This window comes from Electrona antarctica (genome assembly GCF_951216825.1).
Source record: "Electrona antarctica genome assembly, chromosome: 22".
In the NCBI taxonomy this organism is placed as follows: domain Eukaryota; kingdom Metazoa; phylum Chordata; class Actinopteri; order Myctophiformes; family Myctophidae; genus Electrona; species Electrona antarctica.
The window spans coordinates 18,167,012-18,186,519 of record NC_136805.1 but is presented as its reverse complement, the minus strand read 5'-3'; the positions used below and the strand labels follow the sequence as shown (position 1 = coordinate 18,186,519).

General features: G+C 42.1%; 2 protein-coding genes across 8 annotated transcripts; both read right to left on the bottom strand.

Annotated features, from left to right (window-relative positions):
• Positions 1-600: 600 nt before the first annotated feature.
• Positions 601-11,174, bottom strand: nfe2l1b (nfe2 like bZIP transcription factor 1b). 5 transcript variants are annotated; one of them, XM_079493110.1, is made up of 6 exons: positions 10,965-11,174; positions 9,003-9,840; positions 8,106-8,294; positions 5,161-5,250; positions 4,773-4,931; positions 601-4,161 (listed from the first exon to the last, which is right to left on the bottom strand). In XM_079493110.1, the coding sequence occupies exons 2-6, from the start codon at positions 9,558-9,560 to the stop codon at positions 2,791-2,793; spliced, it is 2,367 nt and encodes a 788-aa protein (XP_079349236.1). In that variant the 5' UTR covers positions 9,561-9,840; positions 10,965-11,174; the 3' UTR covers positions 601-2,790. The 5 variants fall into 5 exon arrangements, with proteins under 5 accessions (XP_079349236.1, XP_079349232.1, XP_079349235.1 ...); XM_079493106.1 differs by having other exon boundaries at positions 8,106-8,327; positions 10,965-11,173; XM_079493109.1 differs by lacking the exon at positions 10,965-11,174 and adding an exon at positions 10,460-10,905 and having other exon boundaries at positions 8,106-8,327.
• Positions 11,175-12,485: 1,311 nt separating this feature from the next.
• cdk5rap3 (CDK5 regulatory subunit associated protein 3) lies at positions 12,486-18,715 on the bottom strand. 3 transcript variants are annotated; one of them, XM_079492404.1, is made up of 14 exons: positions 18,537-18,715; positions 18,201-18,255; positions 17,842-17,973; positions 17,379-17,479; positions 17,156-17,204; positions 16,584-16,762; positions 16,279-16,415; positions 15,542-15,686; positions 15,351-15,452; positions 15,133-15,214; positions 14,643-14,731; positions 13,966-14,171; positions 13,347-13,518; positions 12,486-12,889 (listed from the first exon to the last, which is right to left on the bottom strand). In XM_079492404.1, the coding sequence occupies exons 1-14, from the start codon at positions 18,540-18,542 to the stop codon at positions 12,824-12,826; spliced, it is 1,521 nt and encodes a 506-aa protein (XP_079348530.1). In that variant the 5' UTR covers positions 18,543-18,715; the 3' UTR covers positions 12,486-12,823. The 3 variants fall into 3 exon arrangements, with proteins under 3 accessions (XP_079348530.1, XP_079348529.1, XP_079348531.1); XM_079492403.1 differs by having other exon boundaries at positions 15,133-15,217; positions 18,537-18,713; XM_079492405.1 differs by having other exon boundaries at positions 15,133-15,217; positions 18,201-18,246; positions 18,537-18,713.
• Positions 18,716-19,508: the final 793 nt, after the last annotated feature.

The window sequence follows — 19,508 nt, the reverse complement described above, 5'->3', positions numbered from 1 at the left end:
TTAACAATATATTATTTTAGCTACAGTGACATGGTGTAGAATGTGTGAATTGGGGAAGAGAGACATTATGAGCTCAGCTTTAATATCTAATTGTTCTCAAGATGGTCATCTCTCAATGCCAAATGTTCGTAACTCTAAGACAATGGCATAATTGGCCACACCTCAATCCTGTCAAAGAATAGTTGCTAAAACATACTTTTACGTTTACACTTTACAGGTGAATAACTTGGGAGATCTATATCTCTGTTGTTGGGAAGAAACAAACTCCAAAATGTTAATTTTTCAGGAAATGAAGAAAACAAAGCAATACTGCTTCATCAAAGTTGGTGTTGTGACTTTATATATTGTGAATTACTTATTTACTTGCATGAGGGGGAGAGGTGGTGGAGTAGACACTGAGGGTCCAATGGAGTTGAGGTTTTGTCCGAAGAACTCTTTACTACTTTTCATTGGTTCAATATCGTTTTAACCAACACAGACATAATGGGTGTTCAATAGCACTGATTTATGCAACAAAAAAATAAATAAAAATGAGTTAGGTGGTTTCCTCCCAGCAACAAATACACTTCAAAGTTCATTATTGATGACAGCAAAACACAGTCACAGTTGAAAATAAAAACACTTTATTAATCAATAAAAACAATCCCAGATTGCCAGCAAATAATTCAAATTAAAACTAGGAGAGAAAAATACATCCAAACTGAAAGCAGGGTGTGATAAGTTGGAGACATTGGACAGACGACAGAAAAAAAGACAAACAGTAAACATGAAAATATTTACATTAGACAGACAAAAGCAGTGCACTAAGATAGTAGTAGTATTAGTAACCTACTTGGTATTGCACTGAAATTAATGTTTCCAATTGAACTGAGATCCATGCCTGAATACCATGCCGAATTACAGGACTTTTAATAACACAATGTCTCCTTTCAAAACTGAAATGTATGACAGATATTATTTTAATGCTGCAAATTCTCATTTTTCAGCCACGTTCTCAAATATATTAAATTAACAGCTGTCTGAGCTGAAAACGTCCTAATTATTCCAGTGGGGTAACATACATTTACTGACAGACTTCATTCAAAAACACAAAACGAGTAATAGCACTTCTACTTTGAGAAAAGTAATTAATTCTCAAAACCTTTAATTCAAGATATGTGCTTGTGAAATAAAGGCATTCAAAACAAAGTGTCCACCACACACATTCTGTTGTTTGTCAGTTCACTCATTTAAATAATTACTTGGCTTACTTCTTTAGCAACACAAAAGTTTTGACTTAAATATTTTAGCCAAGAGCTTGGCTTTCAGCAGTTAAAAATCGACTGAATCAATTGCCTCTGGTAACTATCAGTAGGATGATATTGGCAAATAAGTTACTTTCATGGGCTATTGCTACAACATTGCTCAGAACCCAGTCACCATAAAGAGAACAAACCAGATCACAACACATGATGTCAATCAAGATCCAGTAGTCTTCATACAGTACAATCTATAGTTGCTAGCCCGGCCATCAGTTAGTGTTTTGTATTCCTTCAACCATTTGCATTCCTAAAATGTGATTACAGGCTCAGCACAATAGAGTTCAGATTAACAAAAAGGGGGTGTAGCCTCTTTATATAATGCTGATGTGGATAGACCTATAACTTTGCTTATACTATAGATTATGAACATTTTGAGAGCCTCGCCAATCGCATCTTGTCTTAAAACCTGCAGCAGAGGAATAGCAAAAGAGACACAGCGAAATGCATATAGCCAAGCCTTTGAAAGACAAATTACAGTGCTATGTATTAGTATACGGAAGCCGATACGGTTTCTAATGCGGTGTGCCTCCTTCCTAAAATGTCCATCTGCTCTTCTCGTCAATCTCTCACTTCTAGGCCTCTCGTCAACGGCCAGCCCAAGAATACACACTCAACCACTGCCTCTTTCTCCCTCCAGCATCTTAGACACGTCAAATCCCAATCTCAGTAGGCCCTCTAAACTCAAAGTCTTTTACATTTTCTTTGAGTCAAAAACAAACAAGAAAATCATTAGGACTTTTGCAATGTAAACACTGCATTTAGAGTGTGGTGTTGGAGCTTTCAGATCGTTGCCTAGAGAGCAGGTGAAGTGCACCATACAACCTTTGGTTAGTAGTGGTGTTAAAATGGCATTTCCTAAAATGGACTTCATTTTTAGCCTTTGGTATCTAAACTCTCAGAAGCTGTAGATGATCCTTCTGTGCCTAAACAAGGTTTTGGACATTCACAAGCCTCAGTGACTGAAGATCGCTGGCAAGTTTCCAGGGTGCAAAGTGATCTAACAGTCCTTTTTTAATCTTGACCAATGCATAGGTGTTCCAGCCATATTTTGCTGACAATGTCTGTCTTTTATACTCCCATTTCTCTTGACACTAGTCCTTTCACTTGTCTGGACAACGACTTCCATCTCTGTGGATCAGTGCCAAAGGATCTAGAGCCCATCTTTTTCTTTTCTTCAAATAGCTCATTCAAGTCCTTTCAAACCCTTCTGTTTCCTTGTTTGTTCCTTTTTTCACCAAAGTAATGAAATACCAGTACTCAAATGAAGAGCTTCTTCTGTTTTCAAAGTTGTATCCAGGAAAAAATGCAGGAACACAAAGAAAAGTGTGGGGAAACAAAAACTAATGCAGGAAGAGTAGTCGACAACGCTATTTTTCTTCTCACCAGAATCTTCTCAAAGAAAAAAAGGACATCTCTCTTGCAACTGCAGAAATCTTTCTTATTGATTTAGCAAATTGAAAGAATTAACAGCAGCACTCCCCGCCTACCCTCATTTCTTCTTGTCCTTTTGTTTTTTCTCTGGCTTGCGATTCTGCTCTGCAGCTGCCATGTTTCGGGGCATGACGAGCACGCTGCCGTCAGAGCTGTACTGGAGGGAGTACTCGCTGGGCGGGTAGGGCCGGCCCTCCTCGTCCCTCAGCTGGGCGAACACCTCCTGATAGACGCTCTGCATCTTCTGCTTCATCTGCCGAATGGTGCGGATGAACTCCATCTTCTCCTTCAGCAGGCGGGCCTTGTCCCGCCGCAGGTCATGGACGCCCTGCTCCAAGTTGAGGATGGTGTCCAGCTTGCGCTTGCGACAGTTCTGGGCTGCCATCTTGTTTTTCCCACGGCGGCGGATGTCACGAATAAGGGCCAACTGGCCTTCGCTCAGGTGGTGTTTGGCCAGGAGCTCGTTGAACTCCTCCACGGGTAGGTTGATGATCTTTTCGTTGGTGAACGGGATCTTCATAGATCGCGCCCGGCGCTCGTCACGGCTGGACTGCTTGTCGAGCAGGTCCTGTGTGGGCTGGAACTTAGAGTGATGTTTGTCACGGACGGTTTTCTTGCTGGACGAGATGGGGAGCTCCGGGTGTTCAGAGAAGGGGGAGGAAAGTGGCAGATTGTAGGTGTGATTGTGGCCGATGCTGTCCAGCTGAGGCAGACCATGGAACTGGGAGGGGTCCTGATAGCTCATACGGCAGAGTTTACTGTAGCCAGGCTGGTAGCCCCCAACGGCACCTTCTTCCGTGGTCACCTCGCTGTCGGTGCTGTAGCCCACGGCTCCTTCCTCCGAGAAGGTCGCAGAGGTGGAGGAGGAGGATGCTGCCGAGGAGCAGGAGGTCTCCGAGCTGCTCGGGGAGGCGGGGCTGTGGCTGGAGTCCAGCGAGAGGCCCGAATCCGAGTCCAACTCATCCTCCAGCTGGGAGGCCTGAGCCTGGCTGAAGCCCTCCTCCATGGCAAGGTCCAGCAGGCTGATCTCGTCCAGCATAGACTCCTCCAGCAAGGTGCTGAAGGGATCAGGCAGTATGGGGGTGGCGGAGGTGACGTTGTTACTGGTGCCGTTCATGAGCGGTGGGAGAAAGAGGCCGGTCAGATTGGTAGATCCAAATGTGGAGTTGACGTTGGAGGAGTTGCTGGACGACAGTCTGAGCATGGCAGGCCTCGGGGTGAGGCTGATGGGATCCACCTGGGGGTTGAATAGTATGGGGAAGTCTTGGCTGCAGCTGGGGAGTGAGGCTTGGTGAAGGCTGACGTCCTGGTTTATAAGTGTGGAGCGAGAAGAAAGTCCAAAACTTCCCATGGTATTGGGATCCACTGGCCCACTAGTGCCATTAGCACTGCCGGGACTGGTGTTAGAGCTGTTGTTCACCTCCATTGCCTTCAAACACAATGATTTGGGTTAGTACTGGTCATATAACACTTCCCCAATATTAAGGCATTAATATTTAGGTTGGTACTAAAAATGCTCCCTCATGTACATTTTCAGTATTACTCAACTATAATAGAGGTTCGATATGTTCTTACTTAAGTGTGTTTGACTCTACATTTCCATTTATCCCAAAACCAGTAAGGGTAATCAATGTAAGGGCAGTGATGCTAATGGCCTGCATCCTTAGACTCACTAACTTGAGAAAGGATGCAATCATGTTACCCTCCAGGGGTCCTGGGATGCAATACTGTACTCAGTACTGTTCTCTAACATCATTTAAGTAGGACTAGGACTCATAAAATGTCCCTGGGACCCATATAAAAGGCCACCCCTGGGACCCGGGACCCTTTATATTGAAAACCTAGTTACTGACAGTCCTACGTGTATGTATTTCATTCAATTTAAACATTTAAGTAGATAGCCTTTTGCCATAAAGGTTTAAAAATTATTAGATACATTTATGAATGTGTTCCTCAGATTAAAAAAGAGGTAAGACTCCCATTTTGACCAGAAGATTAATTCACCCCAGTCCTTCACTGAGACATAATAATGACACATACCTGCAGCTCCATGATAGCCATGATGTCCTGCCACTGCTGCTCTAAGTCCAGCTGTGGTTCTGGCTGGGGCAGTGGCGGAGCAAGGGGGAGGCTCTGAGATGTAGAGGGAGCTTCTTCATTGGGGACACCAATCTCTGGGGTGACCACTGGAGCTGGAAACTAATGAAGGCCATTCACAAACATTAGGATGAGCATGACTACAAAGCATGACATTTCACCACACTTTAGATTGAACTATGAGCCCTGATATATACGGTGTGTTCATTTAACCCTGAGAGTGTAAAGGTGAGGATTATACCATGTATGTGTATATTTTTCTTGCCCCAGTGATCTATTCCATTACAGTCATGCATACCGGTAGTTAGATGAACCAACAGAAGTTCTTTACCTCGGCCTCCTCTCCAAAAGGGAAGGTGGCCTCCAGCAGCCTTAGACATTCTTGGAGAGATAATGATGTTTGGGAGCCAATGCCCGTCAGCTGTGGGAACAGTAAAGGACAGGTCTAAGATTAAGGACTGTGTTTGAGATAAACTATAATGGCAAATTGGTTGACAACTAAAAGGCATAATATCTTATTCTTAAAAGGTAGAGTAAGTGTAGCCAGGTCCGCTGGTGTAGCAGTCCAGGCACCTAGGCTGTAAATTTGTGTTGCGGGTTCAAATCCCGATCCTGACGACCTTTGCTGGGAGTCACTCCCCATTTCCTCCTGTCAGTCTTATAGCACTTTTATACACATCTACTTAGTAGATGTTAGTAATTCCATGTGTAACATAATTGAAATCTGCATCTACTTAAAAACGACACTGTTTTTGTTATTTGCTATTAGGAAGAAAACCCGGACTGGATCCGGATCTTCAAATGGTAAAATCAACAGGAAGTTTACATTTTACATGTATACTACTGGCTTGGTGATGTTCTTTTTTTGTCAGAAGAATCAGCTTTGTTTGCATCTGTTTGCGGGCTATTTACTGAGGCTCTTTACCGTACAATCAATGCAAGTCAATGCGGAACATATTTTTAATCATCAATTTCTAGTTAATGGAGCAATTATTTCTAATTATTTCTTGCCCACCTTTGGAGTTACATCATGGCAAGGTCAGTACTACACAACTCAAACCTCTACTAAAGTGTTCTTGCCCTATAAGTAAAACTGCATCACTTATTTTTACATGATTGTTATTTTACTTGATTATGTTTATTTGCATCTTCTGTGTCTTCAGATACTGTATCATACTATATGTTTACATTTATTGAAGTGAGCATTAATTCTTATGTGCTGAAATGTTGCCTTTGTCTGCCATGAGGGAATGACATTTCAGCATTCTCAAATTCGCCCTCCAATTTCATTTCTGTTCATTTGAGCACTTTCATCTGTAAGCCTGTACAATACAAATTCATAACGCTCAGAGAGAGGTCTGTTTTAATAATTAATAGTTTTGAATTATTCTTAAATACATTTAATAACAGATGCTTTCTTTTAATTAGGCTTGGGCAGTATCAAGGTACAGTATACCAAGGGATGATTTTCAATACTGTGAAACATACAGATGCCCCAGTGGATCAGAGAAGAATAAATGCTGTTAATAATCATCTATTAAATGTACTTAAGAATCAAAAGAGACTTTTATCAGTGCATGCATACTCTATAAGTATGCCTAAGGCTGCAGTCCACAACGCTGACCCTGGTTTGAATGCGGAATTGTTCTGTTTTCCAGTATTTAAAGACCGGCTGTCAGCTGAAATGGCTTTTCGCGACCATCACCATTATCGGGACGTATTTCCTAGTGAAATATGGGTTAGGTGTTTCTCCGTCAATCACAGCAATGGGGCAGGTGGTTCACTGACTGAATTAGTACTTGCAACATGTTTAGATTTCTTCAACTCTGCGATTCAAACTCTCCATTGCACACTGCAACAAGGCAGTACTGACTCAAATTCATGTTAATCGATATAGGTCCTGAAAAACGTATCAGTAGACCCCCAATTGTAACGGGCATATTTCACTTTTACCAGTCATTTTATAGCATGATCTTTTACCACCTAACACAGTGCTACAAATGTCATTGCAGGTCAGTTCATTGCCAAGTGAAAGTGTGAATTCACCAAACTAGAATGAAGGGGTGAGTCTGTCTGGAGTATGATGAGGTTTCATTTACCACTATATGAACAACATGCTATATTTAGGACGACCGTCTACTCTATGGCTCCGAGACATGGACACTTTCAAAGAAACAAGAGAAACGGTTGGATGGCACTTACACCCGCCTTCTAATGAGAGCACAAAATCTGTCTTGGTAGAGCCACCCAGCGACTGATCTAATATACGGCAACCTTCCCCGTGTTTCTTCACTAGTCCAATTCAGAAGAACCACTGCTACAGAGCTGACAATGAGGTTATATCTTCCCTTCTTCTCTGGAGCCCTGCCTCAAAGCAGACCAGAAGTAGAAAACTGTCGTACCCTGATGTCATCGCTAGGGACACATGCATCAGTAAGCAGGAACTGGGGATGGTAATGAAGGACCGGGAAGTCTGGCGTGGCATTGTGAAATCCATGATCTTGACCGCGGTCGAAAAATGATGATGATGATGATGACAACATGCTAATCTAGGTTAGCAATTGGATGGCCCTCGAATGTCTTCAAACTCTGAGGGCTTTTAACCACTTAACCCTGGCATCTTTATTTCTGGGCATATAGGCTTATGTGTGTTAAGGCTGTCACCACTTGTCGGGTGGGGGGTACATTTGCAGTTATCATATCATGTTCATAACTGCAAATGTCTAATTGCAATTGTTTGAGACTCCTTCCTCGACACTATGCCCTTTTTATTTTTGAGTGGTGCAACCACTCCTATACGGAGCTTTGTGTGTCTCTGGCTGTGTCCCTGGCTGGCTGTATCCTTCCCTGTGTCCGAGCACGAAAATAGCGTTTGGTTGGTTTTCATCACCATGTGTCACTGTTGTGCAGCCTAACACACACACATATTAACTGTATATATGATGATTTTGGGTGTGACAGTACAGTACTGTGGACACGGGGCGGCTCGCCGGAACCGGCCTGGCCGCATGGGCGCGTTCCTGGGGGTCTGGATGTTCCGGGTACCCCCACACGGTAACTCGACTGTTTCGGACGCGGGGTGGCTCGCCGAAACCGGGCCGGCACCCTGGGCTCCTTCCTGTGGGTCTGGAAGTTCCGGGGACCCCCACATGGAATTGCACCACTCACTTCACACAGGTGTGATTTTATTTTGAAATGTAACTGGAGGGATACTCAGGGGATGCTCATGGATACTCAGGGGATGCTCATGCATGGCAGTCTCTTCAGGCAACCAACCTGCTCTGGAATGCTCTCTCCTGTCTCCCCGTCTACCGGCTGAGCCCCCTGTAGGTTCACTCCGTTCCTCCAGCTTTCCTGTGCCTCTGTCCTTTCCTTGCTCTCCTGTGGGCTGGGTTTCTCCTCCTCGCTCGCCTTCTGACGGTTGCTGTAGTTGAACACTTCTCGCCCCGCACCAAGGTCAATGTCCTGTCGCCACAGGATGTCAATCAAATCAATGTCCTGGAAAATAAGCACACTGACTCAATAAGGAAACGTTGGGAATACAAAGACAAGTGATTGGTAATAGAACTAAGGCGAGTAGTAGATCAATCATTTCAGCCAATTTAAAGTGCAAATGAAATTCTCATAATTTTGGGCATGACCATGAGGATTTGCTTTAGGAATTATTCTGTTTGTTTTCTACACCAAGAAGATGACTGCATATTAATATTCCTCCATTACAGTTTTCTTTTAGCACCACCGACCAGCAGATCATGTAACAGAAGTCTGGTCAGATGATGCAACCATAGCATAACCTCTTAGCCACGGCAGTCATGTGACCCCAAATCACAGCCGGTAGGCCTACATGACTTTACAATGGCTTAGTGTGACAAATGAATGCATTACATCTCTGTGCCAACCCTGTGACAGTGTTGAAGAAAGCACATGATAAGCAAAATGAACTGTAACTGAAGAAGTCTAGATAATTAAAAAACAAATGCACAGTAAAATATTTACGTTAAGTAACCAGTAAGTAACTAGTGTGTTAATGAATTGAATGCTTTGCTGACACTCCAATTATTTCATTCAACAATACTTGAATACCCACTAATCCCATTCATTTGTCACTCAAAACAACAAGTGCTCGACCTGAGCACTTGTTGTGAGATCATGAGATCATGCTCCAGACAGTACCTCTTTGGTGAGGTCATCGTTGCCGTCCCTGTTGCCCTGCTCCTGGGAGCCCTCGGGGGCCACGGCTCCCAGGCTGCCGTCCGCTTCATTCAGGTTGTAGGTGGATTCAGGCGCTCCACCTCCTCCCCTCATGGCCGGGGTAGCGTCAGGGTTGTCCACGTCTTCTAGGCTGGCCCCATTGTCCAGGGTAATGCTGGGGCTGGACTGGCTGGCTGCAGACACCACAGTCTCTGTGTCACGGTGCACCAGCCAGGTGCTGAGCTCGGGACTGGGCACGGAGAGGCGATCCAGCTGGCGCACCTGGTTCAACAGCCGACGGGTGGTAAAGAAATGGTCGAGGTCCACACTCTTGGGATGGATGCCATAGCCGTCCAGCGTGTTGCGCAGGTTGTGAAACTGGGTCTGGGTGTAGGCTGAGCTCGGGCCCAGGATGATCTCTCTCAGTGGGGCCAGCTGACTGCTTAGATAGGTGTCAACGTCCACCCGCACCCCAATGAGACTCAGAAGGATGGTGAACTGAATCAGGCCCTCTGTGAAGTACTTTTTCAGGTAAAGCATTTCTTTACAAAAGGAACAAAAAGTGAAAGTAAAAAACAAAAACGAAAACGGGGCAAACTACAGTGCAGCAAAAGTTCACTACTTATACTGCAAAGCTGAGATGAAGACATTAAAGTATGAAGTTAGTGAAAATGGTTTAGGGAGAGGGTCCTTGGCTTTATGTTACGTAGTGTTCAGTTAGTTTTAAGTGGGATTAAGATCCAAAAGTGTATCCACTTTGTTGACAGTCCAGTAATCGTCCAAAAGCATTGATCTTCATATGATCCTCATCCCCCCATGCCTGAGAAAAGCCAAGAAAGCACAAGTTATTGCTGTGATACACAGGACATGTTATTACTCTGGTACAATAAAGATCATGGAAACACTTACTCCAGTTGTGCCCCATTCTTTCAATTCTACAGCACGTTAGTCTCTTGGCCACCCTCCCTGACCTAACAGAATGTATTAATATCACGAAAGAGAGAGAGAGAGCGACTTGCTAGCTATACATCAACCATCCACCGCATCCTCCCAAGACCAGAGAACTGATGACGGTTCGTACAGTCCTACTTCGTACAGTTCAACGCCTTTTAATTTAGCCTAGATGTTGGACTATTTTAGCAAACCAAACGATGGAGACACAGACAGACCTACAAGGCATCACCCCACCCCAGACGGGCCAACCAGCTATCTGTACTGTAGTGCATGCATGCTTGCTGAAGGTGAATGAGGGAGTCTGGGCAGCTTGTGCTACCTAGCCAGCGAACACACACTGCCAACGACAACGTTGGCTGGCTGGCAGGGTTCCTCCCTCCTCACAACAACTGCGCCCATGTCTTTGTCCTGTACTATCGCTAGTTAGCCAACAACACGTAATGAAATCCATGAGTCAAAAGCATCAGCCTTATTGTACAACATACATTACCACTCATATGTTTTGTTGCCACATCTGTCAACGCACACAATTGTTGAAGTTCTCTCAAAAGTGACAGGTATTATTTTGGCCGACTACTACTTCCGCCGTGGCTAGCATCAACAATCTCCCTAGCAACAAGTGGGGGAAATGTGACTGACAGCCGGGCCATCCAATCAGAGCCCAGGAACACGATGACGGCCCAGGATCCCAGCTAAATTCGACCAATAGCAAAGAGGCGACAGTGTGATTAAAAAAAACGAGGAAGAAGTATATAAATACAGACCGCAAAGCTATATGCAGGCAGCGTGTTTGCTTTATTACAATTATTTATTGATGAACTTTCAAATGTGTAAAGTCCCAATCACTTGTAAATAACGTTATCGGCCATGTTGTCCATGTTGTCACAGAGGCAGCTAACGTTAGCTACACTGCAGATCAGCTGTCATAATAACCGATGCGAGCCGGCTATCGAGATGTTTCCATTGAAAACCTCTGGTTTCAATACTTACACATGACGGCTCTGTAAACGCGTCTTCATGCCCAGTTGCCCACAAGTCCACTACCCCCAAGACCACCATTAAAAAGGCTTTATTAAAAGCTCCAAGGAGCAGGTCAACATTTTATTCTCCAGCCTTTCCTCACTGAATGGCCCACCACCATGACTTGCAAAATTGCTAGCTAGTTAGCCTAGCCTAGCAGCGCAGCGCTTGACACAAAAACCACGCTTTCACACTGAGCATGCGTAGAACATTCTAGTCACGAGCTTGCATCACGCACAAAACTCCCTGGATAATAATAAACACTGTTATGTAACAGCTAGGGGGCTCTAGAAATGTTACATATATTTTTGGATACACCGCCTTAAATAATATAATACTGGTTTAATATCACTGATCACACTATCACATAATCATAATCACATAATACATGTGCAGTTGCCAGTTGGGCAGCTATTTTTAAAGTCTGAACTTCAGACTGAAGTCTGAAGACATACACTCACATACTTCTCAATTCTTGCTATAGGTATCAGACTACTATCTATAGACTAGTCATTACTGATTATTAGGAGTTAATTACATTTAAAATTAATTTGATGCTATAGTGATTTACAAAGAGAGAATTAACTGCATCAACTAAAAGATTGGATAAAAAGGAACAAAACATGATACATCTGCACTCAAACAAAAGTTACTTTCCTACAACTGTTCCTTTTGTCATTATAGATTCTGGGCCTATGTTTAACTGTAAGACCCGGATATATTTCTACTTGCAAAAAATAGATTATCAACCTTACTACTACTTGTACTACTAGGACTTTGCAGAGGAAATTATGTTTAAAAAAGAAAAAAAAAAGTTGTATGCAAATGTTATGCACATTTATAATAATTATTAAAATAATAATAATAAATTAATAATTTACATTTCGGGGATATCTTTCACAATAATAAATAAAACATCTTCTAGACATTCTAATGATCACAAAAATATATATATATTACATGCATTTTACTTACTTTTTTCAGGGTTAAAGGTCAAAGGTCATATGTTAAAAAAGGTCAGCGGTTTTGAAGTTGTGTGAATTTGTGCCTCTGTGAGGGGTAATTATTTGCAAATATCATGACCAATGGCATTGTAGGACTAAACAATGAACATCAATGATGTTTAGGTGAAAAAAGAACAGAAAAAATATATATTAATTAGTTAATTAATTAAAATATAAATTGTTGTAATTTTGCAACGCTGGGTGCTAGAGGGAATCTGTACAGGGCATTAATCTAAAGGCCAGTCCGACTCCACACCAATGCAACACCTTTGCAACCATTTCCCCCAATGGCAGTTGCAAGGAGTTGCATTGGTGTGGTCTGGGAGCCTGTGAGTTGAGTCTCACAAGTTAGATGTTAGAAGTAAATGATTTGTCACCCCCCAAAAAACCTCATTAAAGCGACACTATGTAACCTTTTTTTATGAAAATGTAATTTTGTCTGTATGGTAGAGTATGTTAATAAAATGTAACATACTCTCCTTGCTCTTCTATTGAGACATTTATATTGTGTCAAAGATTATGTCTCACCTAGACACAGGCTCTGACACAAATGTAGACCTGATGGTCAAGATTCAATTTATCCCCTGAGCAAGCAGGCAGGCTCCATTAGCTCTTGTGCAGGAAAAAGGGTTCAAATCTGATGCATAAGAGGATAGTTACATAGTGCAGCTTTAAGTGTTTATCTTTCAGCTGTGAATCCACATAAATAATAATTAAATGGAGCACCCAGAGGCTTTACATTAAATAAAACATTTATTTATCTAGGAGCAGGATAGTGACACAGATCGTGACAAAATGACAAAACACTATCACTGAACTTGACCTCTACACATTGACCCCCATTATGTTGACAGGTCTGTTGTTGTATCGCTTTGAAATGTCCTCTTCAATCTGCAAAACAAATGACAATCGACTGATCAGTGACAATATTTATTTTCGGTCAGATGAAAAAATATTTTACTTAGTAATAAGACACTTAATACTAAGTAAGTATCACTAAGTAATAGTAACGTAGTAATAAGACACTCATTCTCTACTTTAGGCGAGGGGCATAAAGGTGCTAGACTCATAATATAGATGTTCAGTACATTCATCTCTCTAAATGTACTGTCACTTGACACTGATATTGGCTGTCAAAAGAATGAGTAAGACATGGAGTTTTGGCCTTTCTGGGATCTAATCCAGACTATGACATTTGACTCCCCCATTAACCTTTTAGTCTAATAAGAATAGGATAATTTACTGCTCAAACATGGAATGACAAATACTCACTGCAGAATAGTGGCCTGCTAATGCTGCCATCCCTGTAAGTATAAATAAATAATGAAAATCAGAATAGTACTTGTACCAGTTTCTGGAGTTTGCGGGTGCTTCTTGCCAGAAGGTCGACACGAGGCTCCAGCCTGGCCTGCTCCTCAAATGCCTCCTGTCGTTTCTCTGCCTGTGTGGCACGCTTCAGCACTAAGATGTCTGCCTGCTTCAACTTCTGTCTCAGCATCTCAGACACACGTTCAACATACCTAGACAGACACAAAAAGAAAATGCAAAACAAATGATTAATATTGTTCAGGGTTTTTTTTGGGACGGATCACGATCACAGATTGTTTTCCTCACGATCTTGTGCGTAATGGAAAATTTGAATATTTCCAAAATGATATGTTAAAACCCACGTCCAAACTGTTCCTGTGGCTCTAAAGATATATACATTAAGACTTGGACCCCTTCTATAGAGTTTGTTGAAAGTTTACCTTTCACTAGCTTCCATACTCCCGTGTATAGTTTCATTTCAGTTCGACATCACTCACCGAATCTTATACTGGGCGACCTCTGGTTGGAGGCCCACAGTAAGTAGTCAGTTGGATATAGAGCACTTTACTACTCAACTTAATGTTGGGTGTAATGTGGCCTGGATTCACAAATAAGGAGGGGTGGGTCACACCGGTCAATGAGATGGGGGACAGACGGACCTTGGTGAGGCCTGGATCATGAAGAGGTGCTGCATCCTCAAGGTGGTCAGCCGGACCAGGAGGTCCCGCACTACGGCCTGCATCTTTTCGACGTGCTGCCGCGTCTGGTCCTGGATGACGATGGGGGCCAACTGAAACTGGCTCATGGCCACTACATCTGCCTCCTCTTTCATCTCGGTCAGTCGCTGGCTCAGGAAAACCTCCAGCTGGGACAGATGCACATTTAAAACCCATTGAGACCTGAGAACAGATTCTACAAATGGCTTCTAAATCTTTTTTTTCTTAAACACCTATGTTTCTATGTCAGTGGTGCTCAAACTATTTCATGTCAAGGGCCCCCAGAATTATCTGTGTTTGGCCGCCGACCCCCATGTTGTTCCAGGGACCCCCCCCCCCCCCCAGAAGCAAATATTTGAGTTAAAAACATTCGCTGTCAAAGAATATATATATATTCAAAGATTTGCACACAATTACATAATCTTTCAAAAATAGCAGATCTACAAGCTCGTAGTGCGGCACTCTGTGCTGTGCTATGAGCTTGTAGATCTGCTATTTTTCAACAGCTAAAGTTTAAAATAATGGTTAAAGTGGTTAAAAGCTATAAGGTGACACAGCTCTAAATGGGTTAATACAACATTTAGGATGAGCGTCTGCATTATTTTGGCTGTATTCCTTACCTCCATTAGCTCATCAATGAATTGGCTGCGCAACTGAGGGGTTTCCAATATAGTCAGGGCATCCTCACCTTTTGCAACACCATCAGGACCTAAGAGGTCATACAGTGTGTCCTTAAAGTCATATTGTGTAACATTAAATTCAGTAGTCTATTTTTGGCAAGTGAAATTCAAAGTAAATGCAAATAGGTGGAAGGCAGCTAGTCGTCTTCCACTTCCACCTATTCAATCAAATAGAATCCAAAATGGTAAAAAAAAATAACAGCCAAATATGTTTCACAAGGAGCTTAACATTTTGAACTTGTGCTCTTTGCACTTGTTTACTGGAAAACATTGTTCACTGAAAAACATAAAACAGTGGGATACAACTACTGGACATTCGCTTCAACAAATAATTCACTGGATAAGCAGTGTGGGAGCAAATATGTTTAGGATGAGCCCATGCTCATCCTAAACATATTTTCTCCCACATTGCGAGCTAAAAGCTACTTACAGTCGGTGCCCACATCTACAACTTCGATTTCTATTGGAGCTGTTCCACTTTCTCCCCAATCGATACCACCAGCACCTGGGTCCTGCTGATGGAGGGAGAAAAGTGTTTACCTGTATTTGTATGTGACAATTTTGCAAGAGGTATACATCAAGTATTAATAAACCATTATTGTCACCATCCTGGTTAAATGAAACAAGAATTACCCTGGTGGTTCATACCTCAGAGTCCAGACTAATGCCCCAGTCCACTCCATCCTCAACCGTTATTCCGAAATTCACCTCCTGAGATTCTGTCCCACTGCCTAGGTCTCCCCAGTCAATCTAAATAAAATAACCAGGACAAAAAAGCTGAAAAAAGTGTTGATGTGAATTGTGTCGATACTTATGCGATTAGAGAGTTAGAGACCAACCGTTTCCTCTGTGATTGTATCAGCGGGTGCCTCCTCTATGACAGGTCTCTCTATGACTGCTGGCACCTCCCCTGTCCTCCACTCATAGAATGTTGCGTCCCCCCTCTTCTGAACGAAGGTCAGCATGGGGAGCACAGGCTCAGACCTGTGAATCACATCAATGGTTTGTCTTGAGAAAGAAAACACCCATCATTTATATCAACTTGTTTGCGTTATTGTTTTAGAAAGACCTGGAACATGGGTTGAGAGAGCTACACAGAGAGTGGTCTATAAATGACACTTTTGGTGGAAAAAGGGGTACCAATTTGAACTTGTAAAAAGGTGTTTATTCATTGCAAGGCCTGCCCTGTATAGAAGCCAGCTTGTGTCTACCTGGACCGCTTTATGTGTTTCACCAGGTTCACCTTACAAGTGACACACCTGTGCTGTACTTCTCATCAGGCTGAGGAAGGCTTCTTGCCAAACCTTTCGTGTTGCACAGCCCTACCTACCGGTAAATAAAATGTACCTGAAGGACACTTTGTGAGTATTCTTCTGCATTTATTGACTTCTTCTGACCCATAATTAAGTAATAATCTATTTATGGGGTGCCATAAATAGATTATTACTTAATTATGATGGAGTTGTCCTTGTATTTATTTAATTTGCACATTGATGTTACGTACATTGTATAAAGTCTACTCAGAATAATGAAAATGTCCTTTGTTTCCATAGTTCAATGATTATTTGATACTCACCACTCACAGACAAAGTTTGTAAAAGCAGTATAAAGTTGGATTTGCTCCTCTAGCTTGGCTGCGTCCCTTCCAACTTCCCCAAGAACCGTTGGTAGATCTTTCACCAGGGCCTGCAGCTCCCGAGCTACATTCTCCCCCTAGCGGAGAACCAGTCCAGTGATGAATGACACCTCACACAGACACACACCTGCTAGATGCTAGCAAGTTCTGCCAGGCACGTTTCTAGAAGAAACATGTCTGGCATGGAAAGTTGATAAATGCAATACAAGACCATAAGGGTAATGTGATACCGTATGTGCACTTACTGTGATGCCATACTGTTTACAAGCAGTGTAGTAGCGCACTCTCAGGTCTGCAGCTGAGTTCTGGCAGTCTACCTCCCGCCGGCTCAGTTCCTGCTGCAGTTGCTGGGCTTTGGCCACCTGTTTCCTCAGAGCTGGACCTTCATAGCTCACATTGCGACTCAGCAAACTGGCCACCTCCACTGGGCAACACAAGTATTTCAAAGCATGATGATTTTTAGTGATGATTAGTTTCTGTGTTTGAGTCATTGGCCCACTTCCGTTTGGTTTTTTTCCTCTCAGTTCAGAAACTGGGAGGGTAAAGGGGAAGCAGAGAAGGAAGGAAGACATTCCATCTCATACATTCTGTGTCTAGTTAACGGTTACCAGAGTACATCCTAAGTGTGACCACCTGTGGGCAGTACAATTGATAACGTTATTCTCTCTCTGTCACTAGTCCTTAGTGACAACTGCCTGCAATAGTGTTAGCGCTTGACAAAAATGGCAATTCTTTTTGGATCATACTATGGATGCTATACTGAGGAGCATGGTGCCATGATCCATGCATAAACGAGCACTGTATTTTAACAACTTACCCAAGTATACATTATCTGCCTCGTAGTTGGATATAATGTCCTGCCAGTCCTGCAAAAATATACAAAAGGAGACAATTTTGAACGTCATATCCATTAGAACTAATCCAGCATTAGAACATTACATGAGACAAGAAAAAAACCCACACAAATAATCTGGTTCGTAATTCTGAATCCAGAGATTTGGCCACATGAGTGATTGAAAGACCTTAGTAGAATTACCCACCTTCATCCTCTGAGAGGAGTACCTTCCAAATATGTTCTTGGAGGAGGCCTCCGTTCCCTTCAGAATCTCCACTATCCTTAAACAGTGGAAGTAGTGGATGTCTAGTGGCAAACAAGGACACGTTTATGAGTGCTTGATCACAGAACCAATCCAGAAAAGTGAAATGGGGGAATCAGTAGGTTATAAGTATAACACACCATGTATTGACACATTGTGGATCATTTTACTATGAAAAGCAACCTTTGTTGTAATTAAAAAAATGTGGTCAGTCCAATATCGCATTATGCACGTGTGTTACTGCACTGTATAGCACTGCGTACCAATATGGCAAAAATATGTATTTTAATTGGCCACATTATGAAATATTTTGTATTTATTTACATTACAACATAATGTCTATTATAATATGTTATTACTCACACAAGACAAGTTCAGTAATATACAATACATAGATAAGACCTACAAGAGCCGGAGAGAAGCTCCTTGATTTCTTCATTCTCTGGCATGTCCTGAATAGCAGCTTTGATCTTCTCTCTGATGTCCATGACTGCACCCTGCCATTTCAGGTTACAGTGTCGTCGATCCACAAGCCAATCTGAGTACATGAGCAGGAGAATTTTTTGTTTTAAGAGAAAAGTCTCCCAGGGAATGTGTATTTCTGCTGCTGTGTGTGTGTGTGTGTGTGTGTGTGTGTGTGTGTGTGTGTGTGTGTGTGTGTGTGTGTGTGTGTGTGTGTGTTTAGTGATATCATATTTAACATTGAACATATCGCCCGTGCCTAAAATCAAAATGCAATTAAACAATTGAACAACCAAGCCTTACCCAGTAGCTTGCTGGTTTGTATGTCGATTGGAAGGCTCTGGACATTCTGAGGACTCTGAGGAGAGAGGGATTTCTGAATATTTTGTGCACAGGACAACATGAACTTTGAACTATGAGTACTGTATGTATGACAGAACAAACATGTGCTTTAACTGCAAAAGGACGACCATCGAAAAATGCAACACCAATGTGTAAGTTACTATTGAACAACCTGTAGTCCTGTACACTATATTCACGTGCTAAGTAATATTGCATAGAGCCATCTAGCATGCAAGCTAACTATCTGAAAACTAACTCAAATAACTATCTTGGCCACAAAACAAAGGAAGACTTTACCTCCATCGTTTCTCCAGTTGTTCACAATTACGTAAAACGAACCTTTTTACAGATGCATTATTACACAAGTATTTTTTGCTTTTTTAATTGGAATATTTCTCTCCAGCTGGCACACAGTATTTACAATGTTTACACGATTCGACAATGGATTTGACACGTTACAAGAAGGGTAGCCAATCGAGAGAGGCGATGTTCGAACCCTTGTAGTGCGTGACCAATAATATTCTACGATGCTAAAGTGGCATCTTATTGGCGAATATTGCAGTTCCTGTTTTAGCATTGTCTAAAGACAACCGGTAGAGGGCAGCAGACTCTCATCATTAATCTGGTAAAGACTGTTATGTCATGTGTGTAACTAATATATTTCCATAAGGTCTACTCTATACTATAGACTAGACTAGATCCATGATGAATTCTGATGAATTGAAAATGGTGGACCCTGTTGTAAACAAGTGTAATGCTTTATCAGTGTGTCGTCCACAGTAACAGTCTTTGTATTGAGTTGTGCTTTCATGTGAAATGTACCCATTCTGCAAACTGTTAATAAATACAATCAATCAATGTTATTGTTGTTTGATTTCAGTTGCTGCAGTTATTAGTACCACTATCATCATAACTGTAATGTTTTAAAGTAGCCTACATTTCATTCTGCTGAATACAAATATGCAAACTTTTGTGTAGACTTTAATACAATGTGAAATTAAATAACTGAATAAATACATACAAAATTATATATATATATATATAAACTAAGTTTTGTATGTATTTATTCAGTTATTTAATTTCACATTGTATTAAAGTCTACACAAACCTTCTCAGACCTCATGAGGGACTTCCCGTTATTTCCCATTGTGATAATAAATCTCACTCTTGTCATCCAACCATGAACAAATCTCATGTATATCATTTGGCCAGCAATAAATGCAGGCCTGCTGTGACACTCAGGTCTGGGAGTCAGTCAGCCGCTCCATT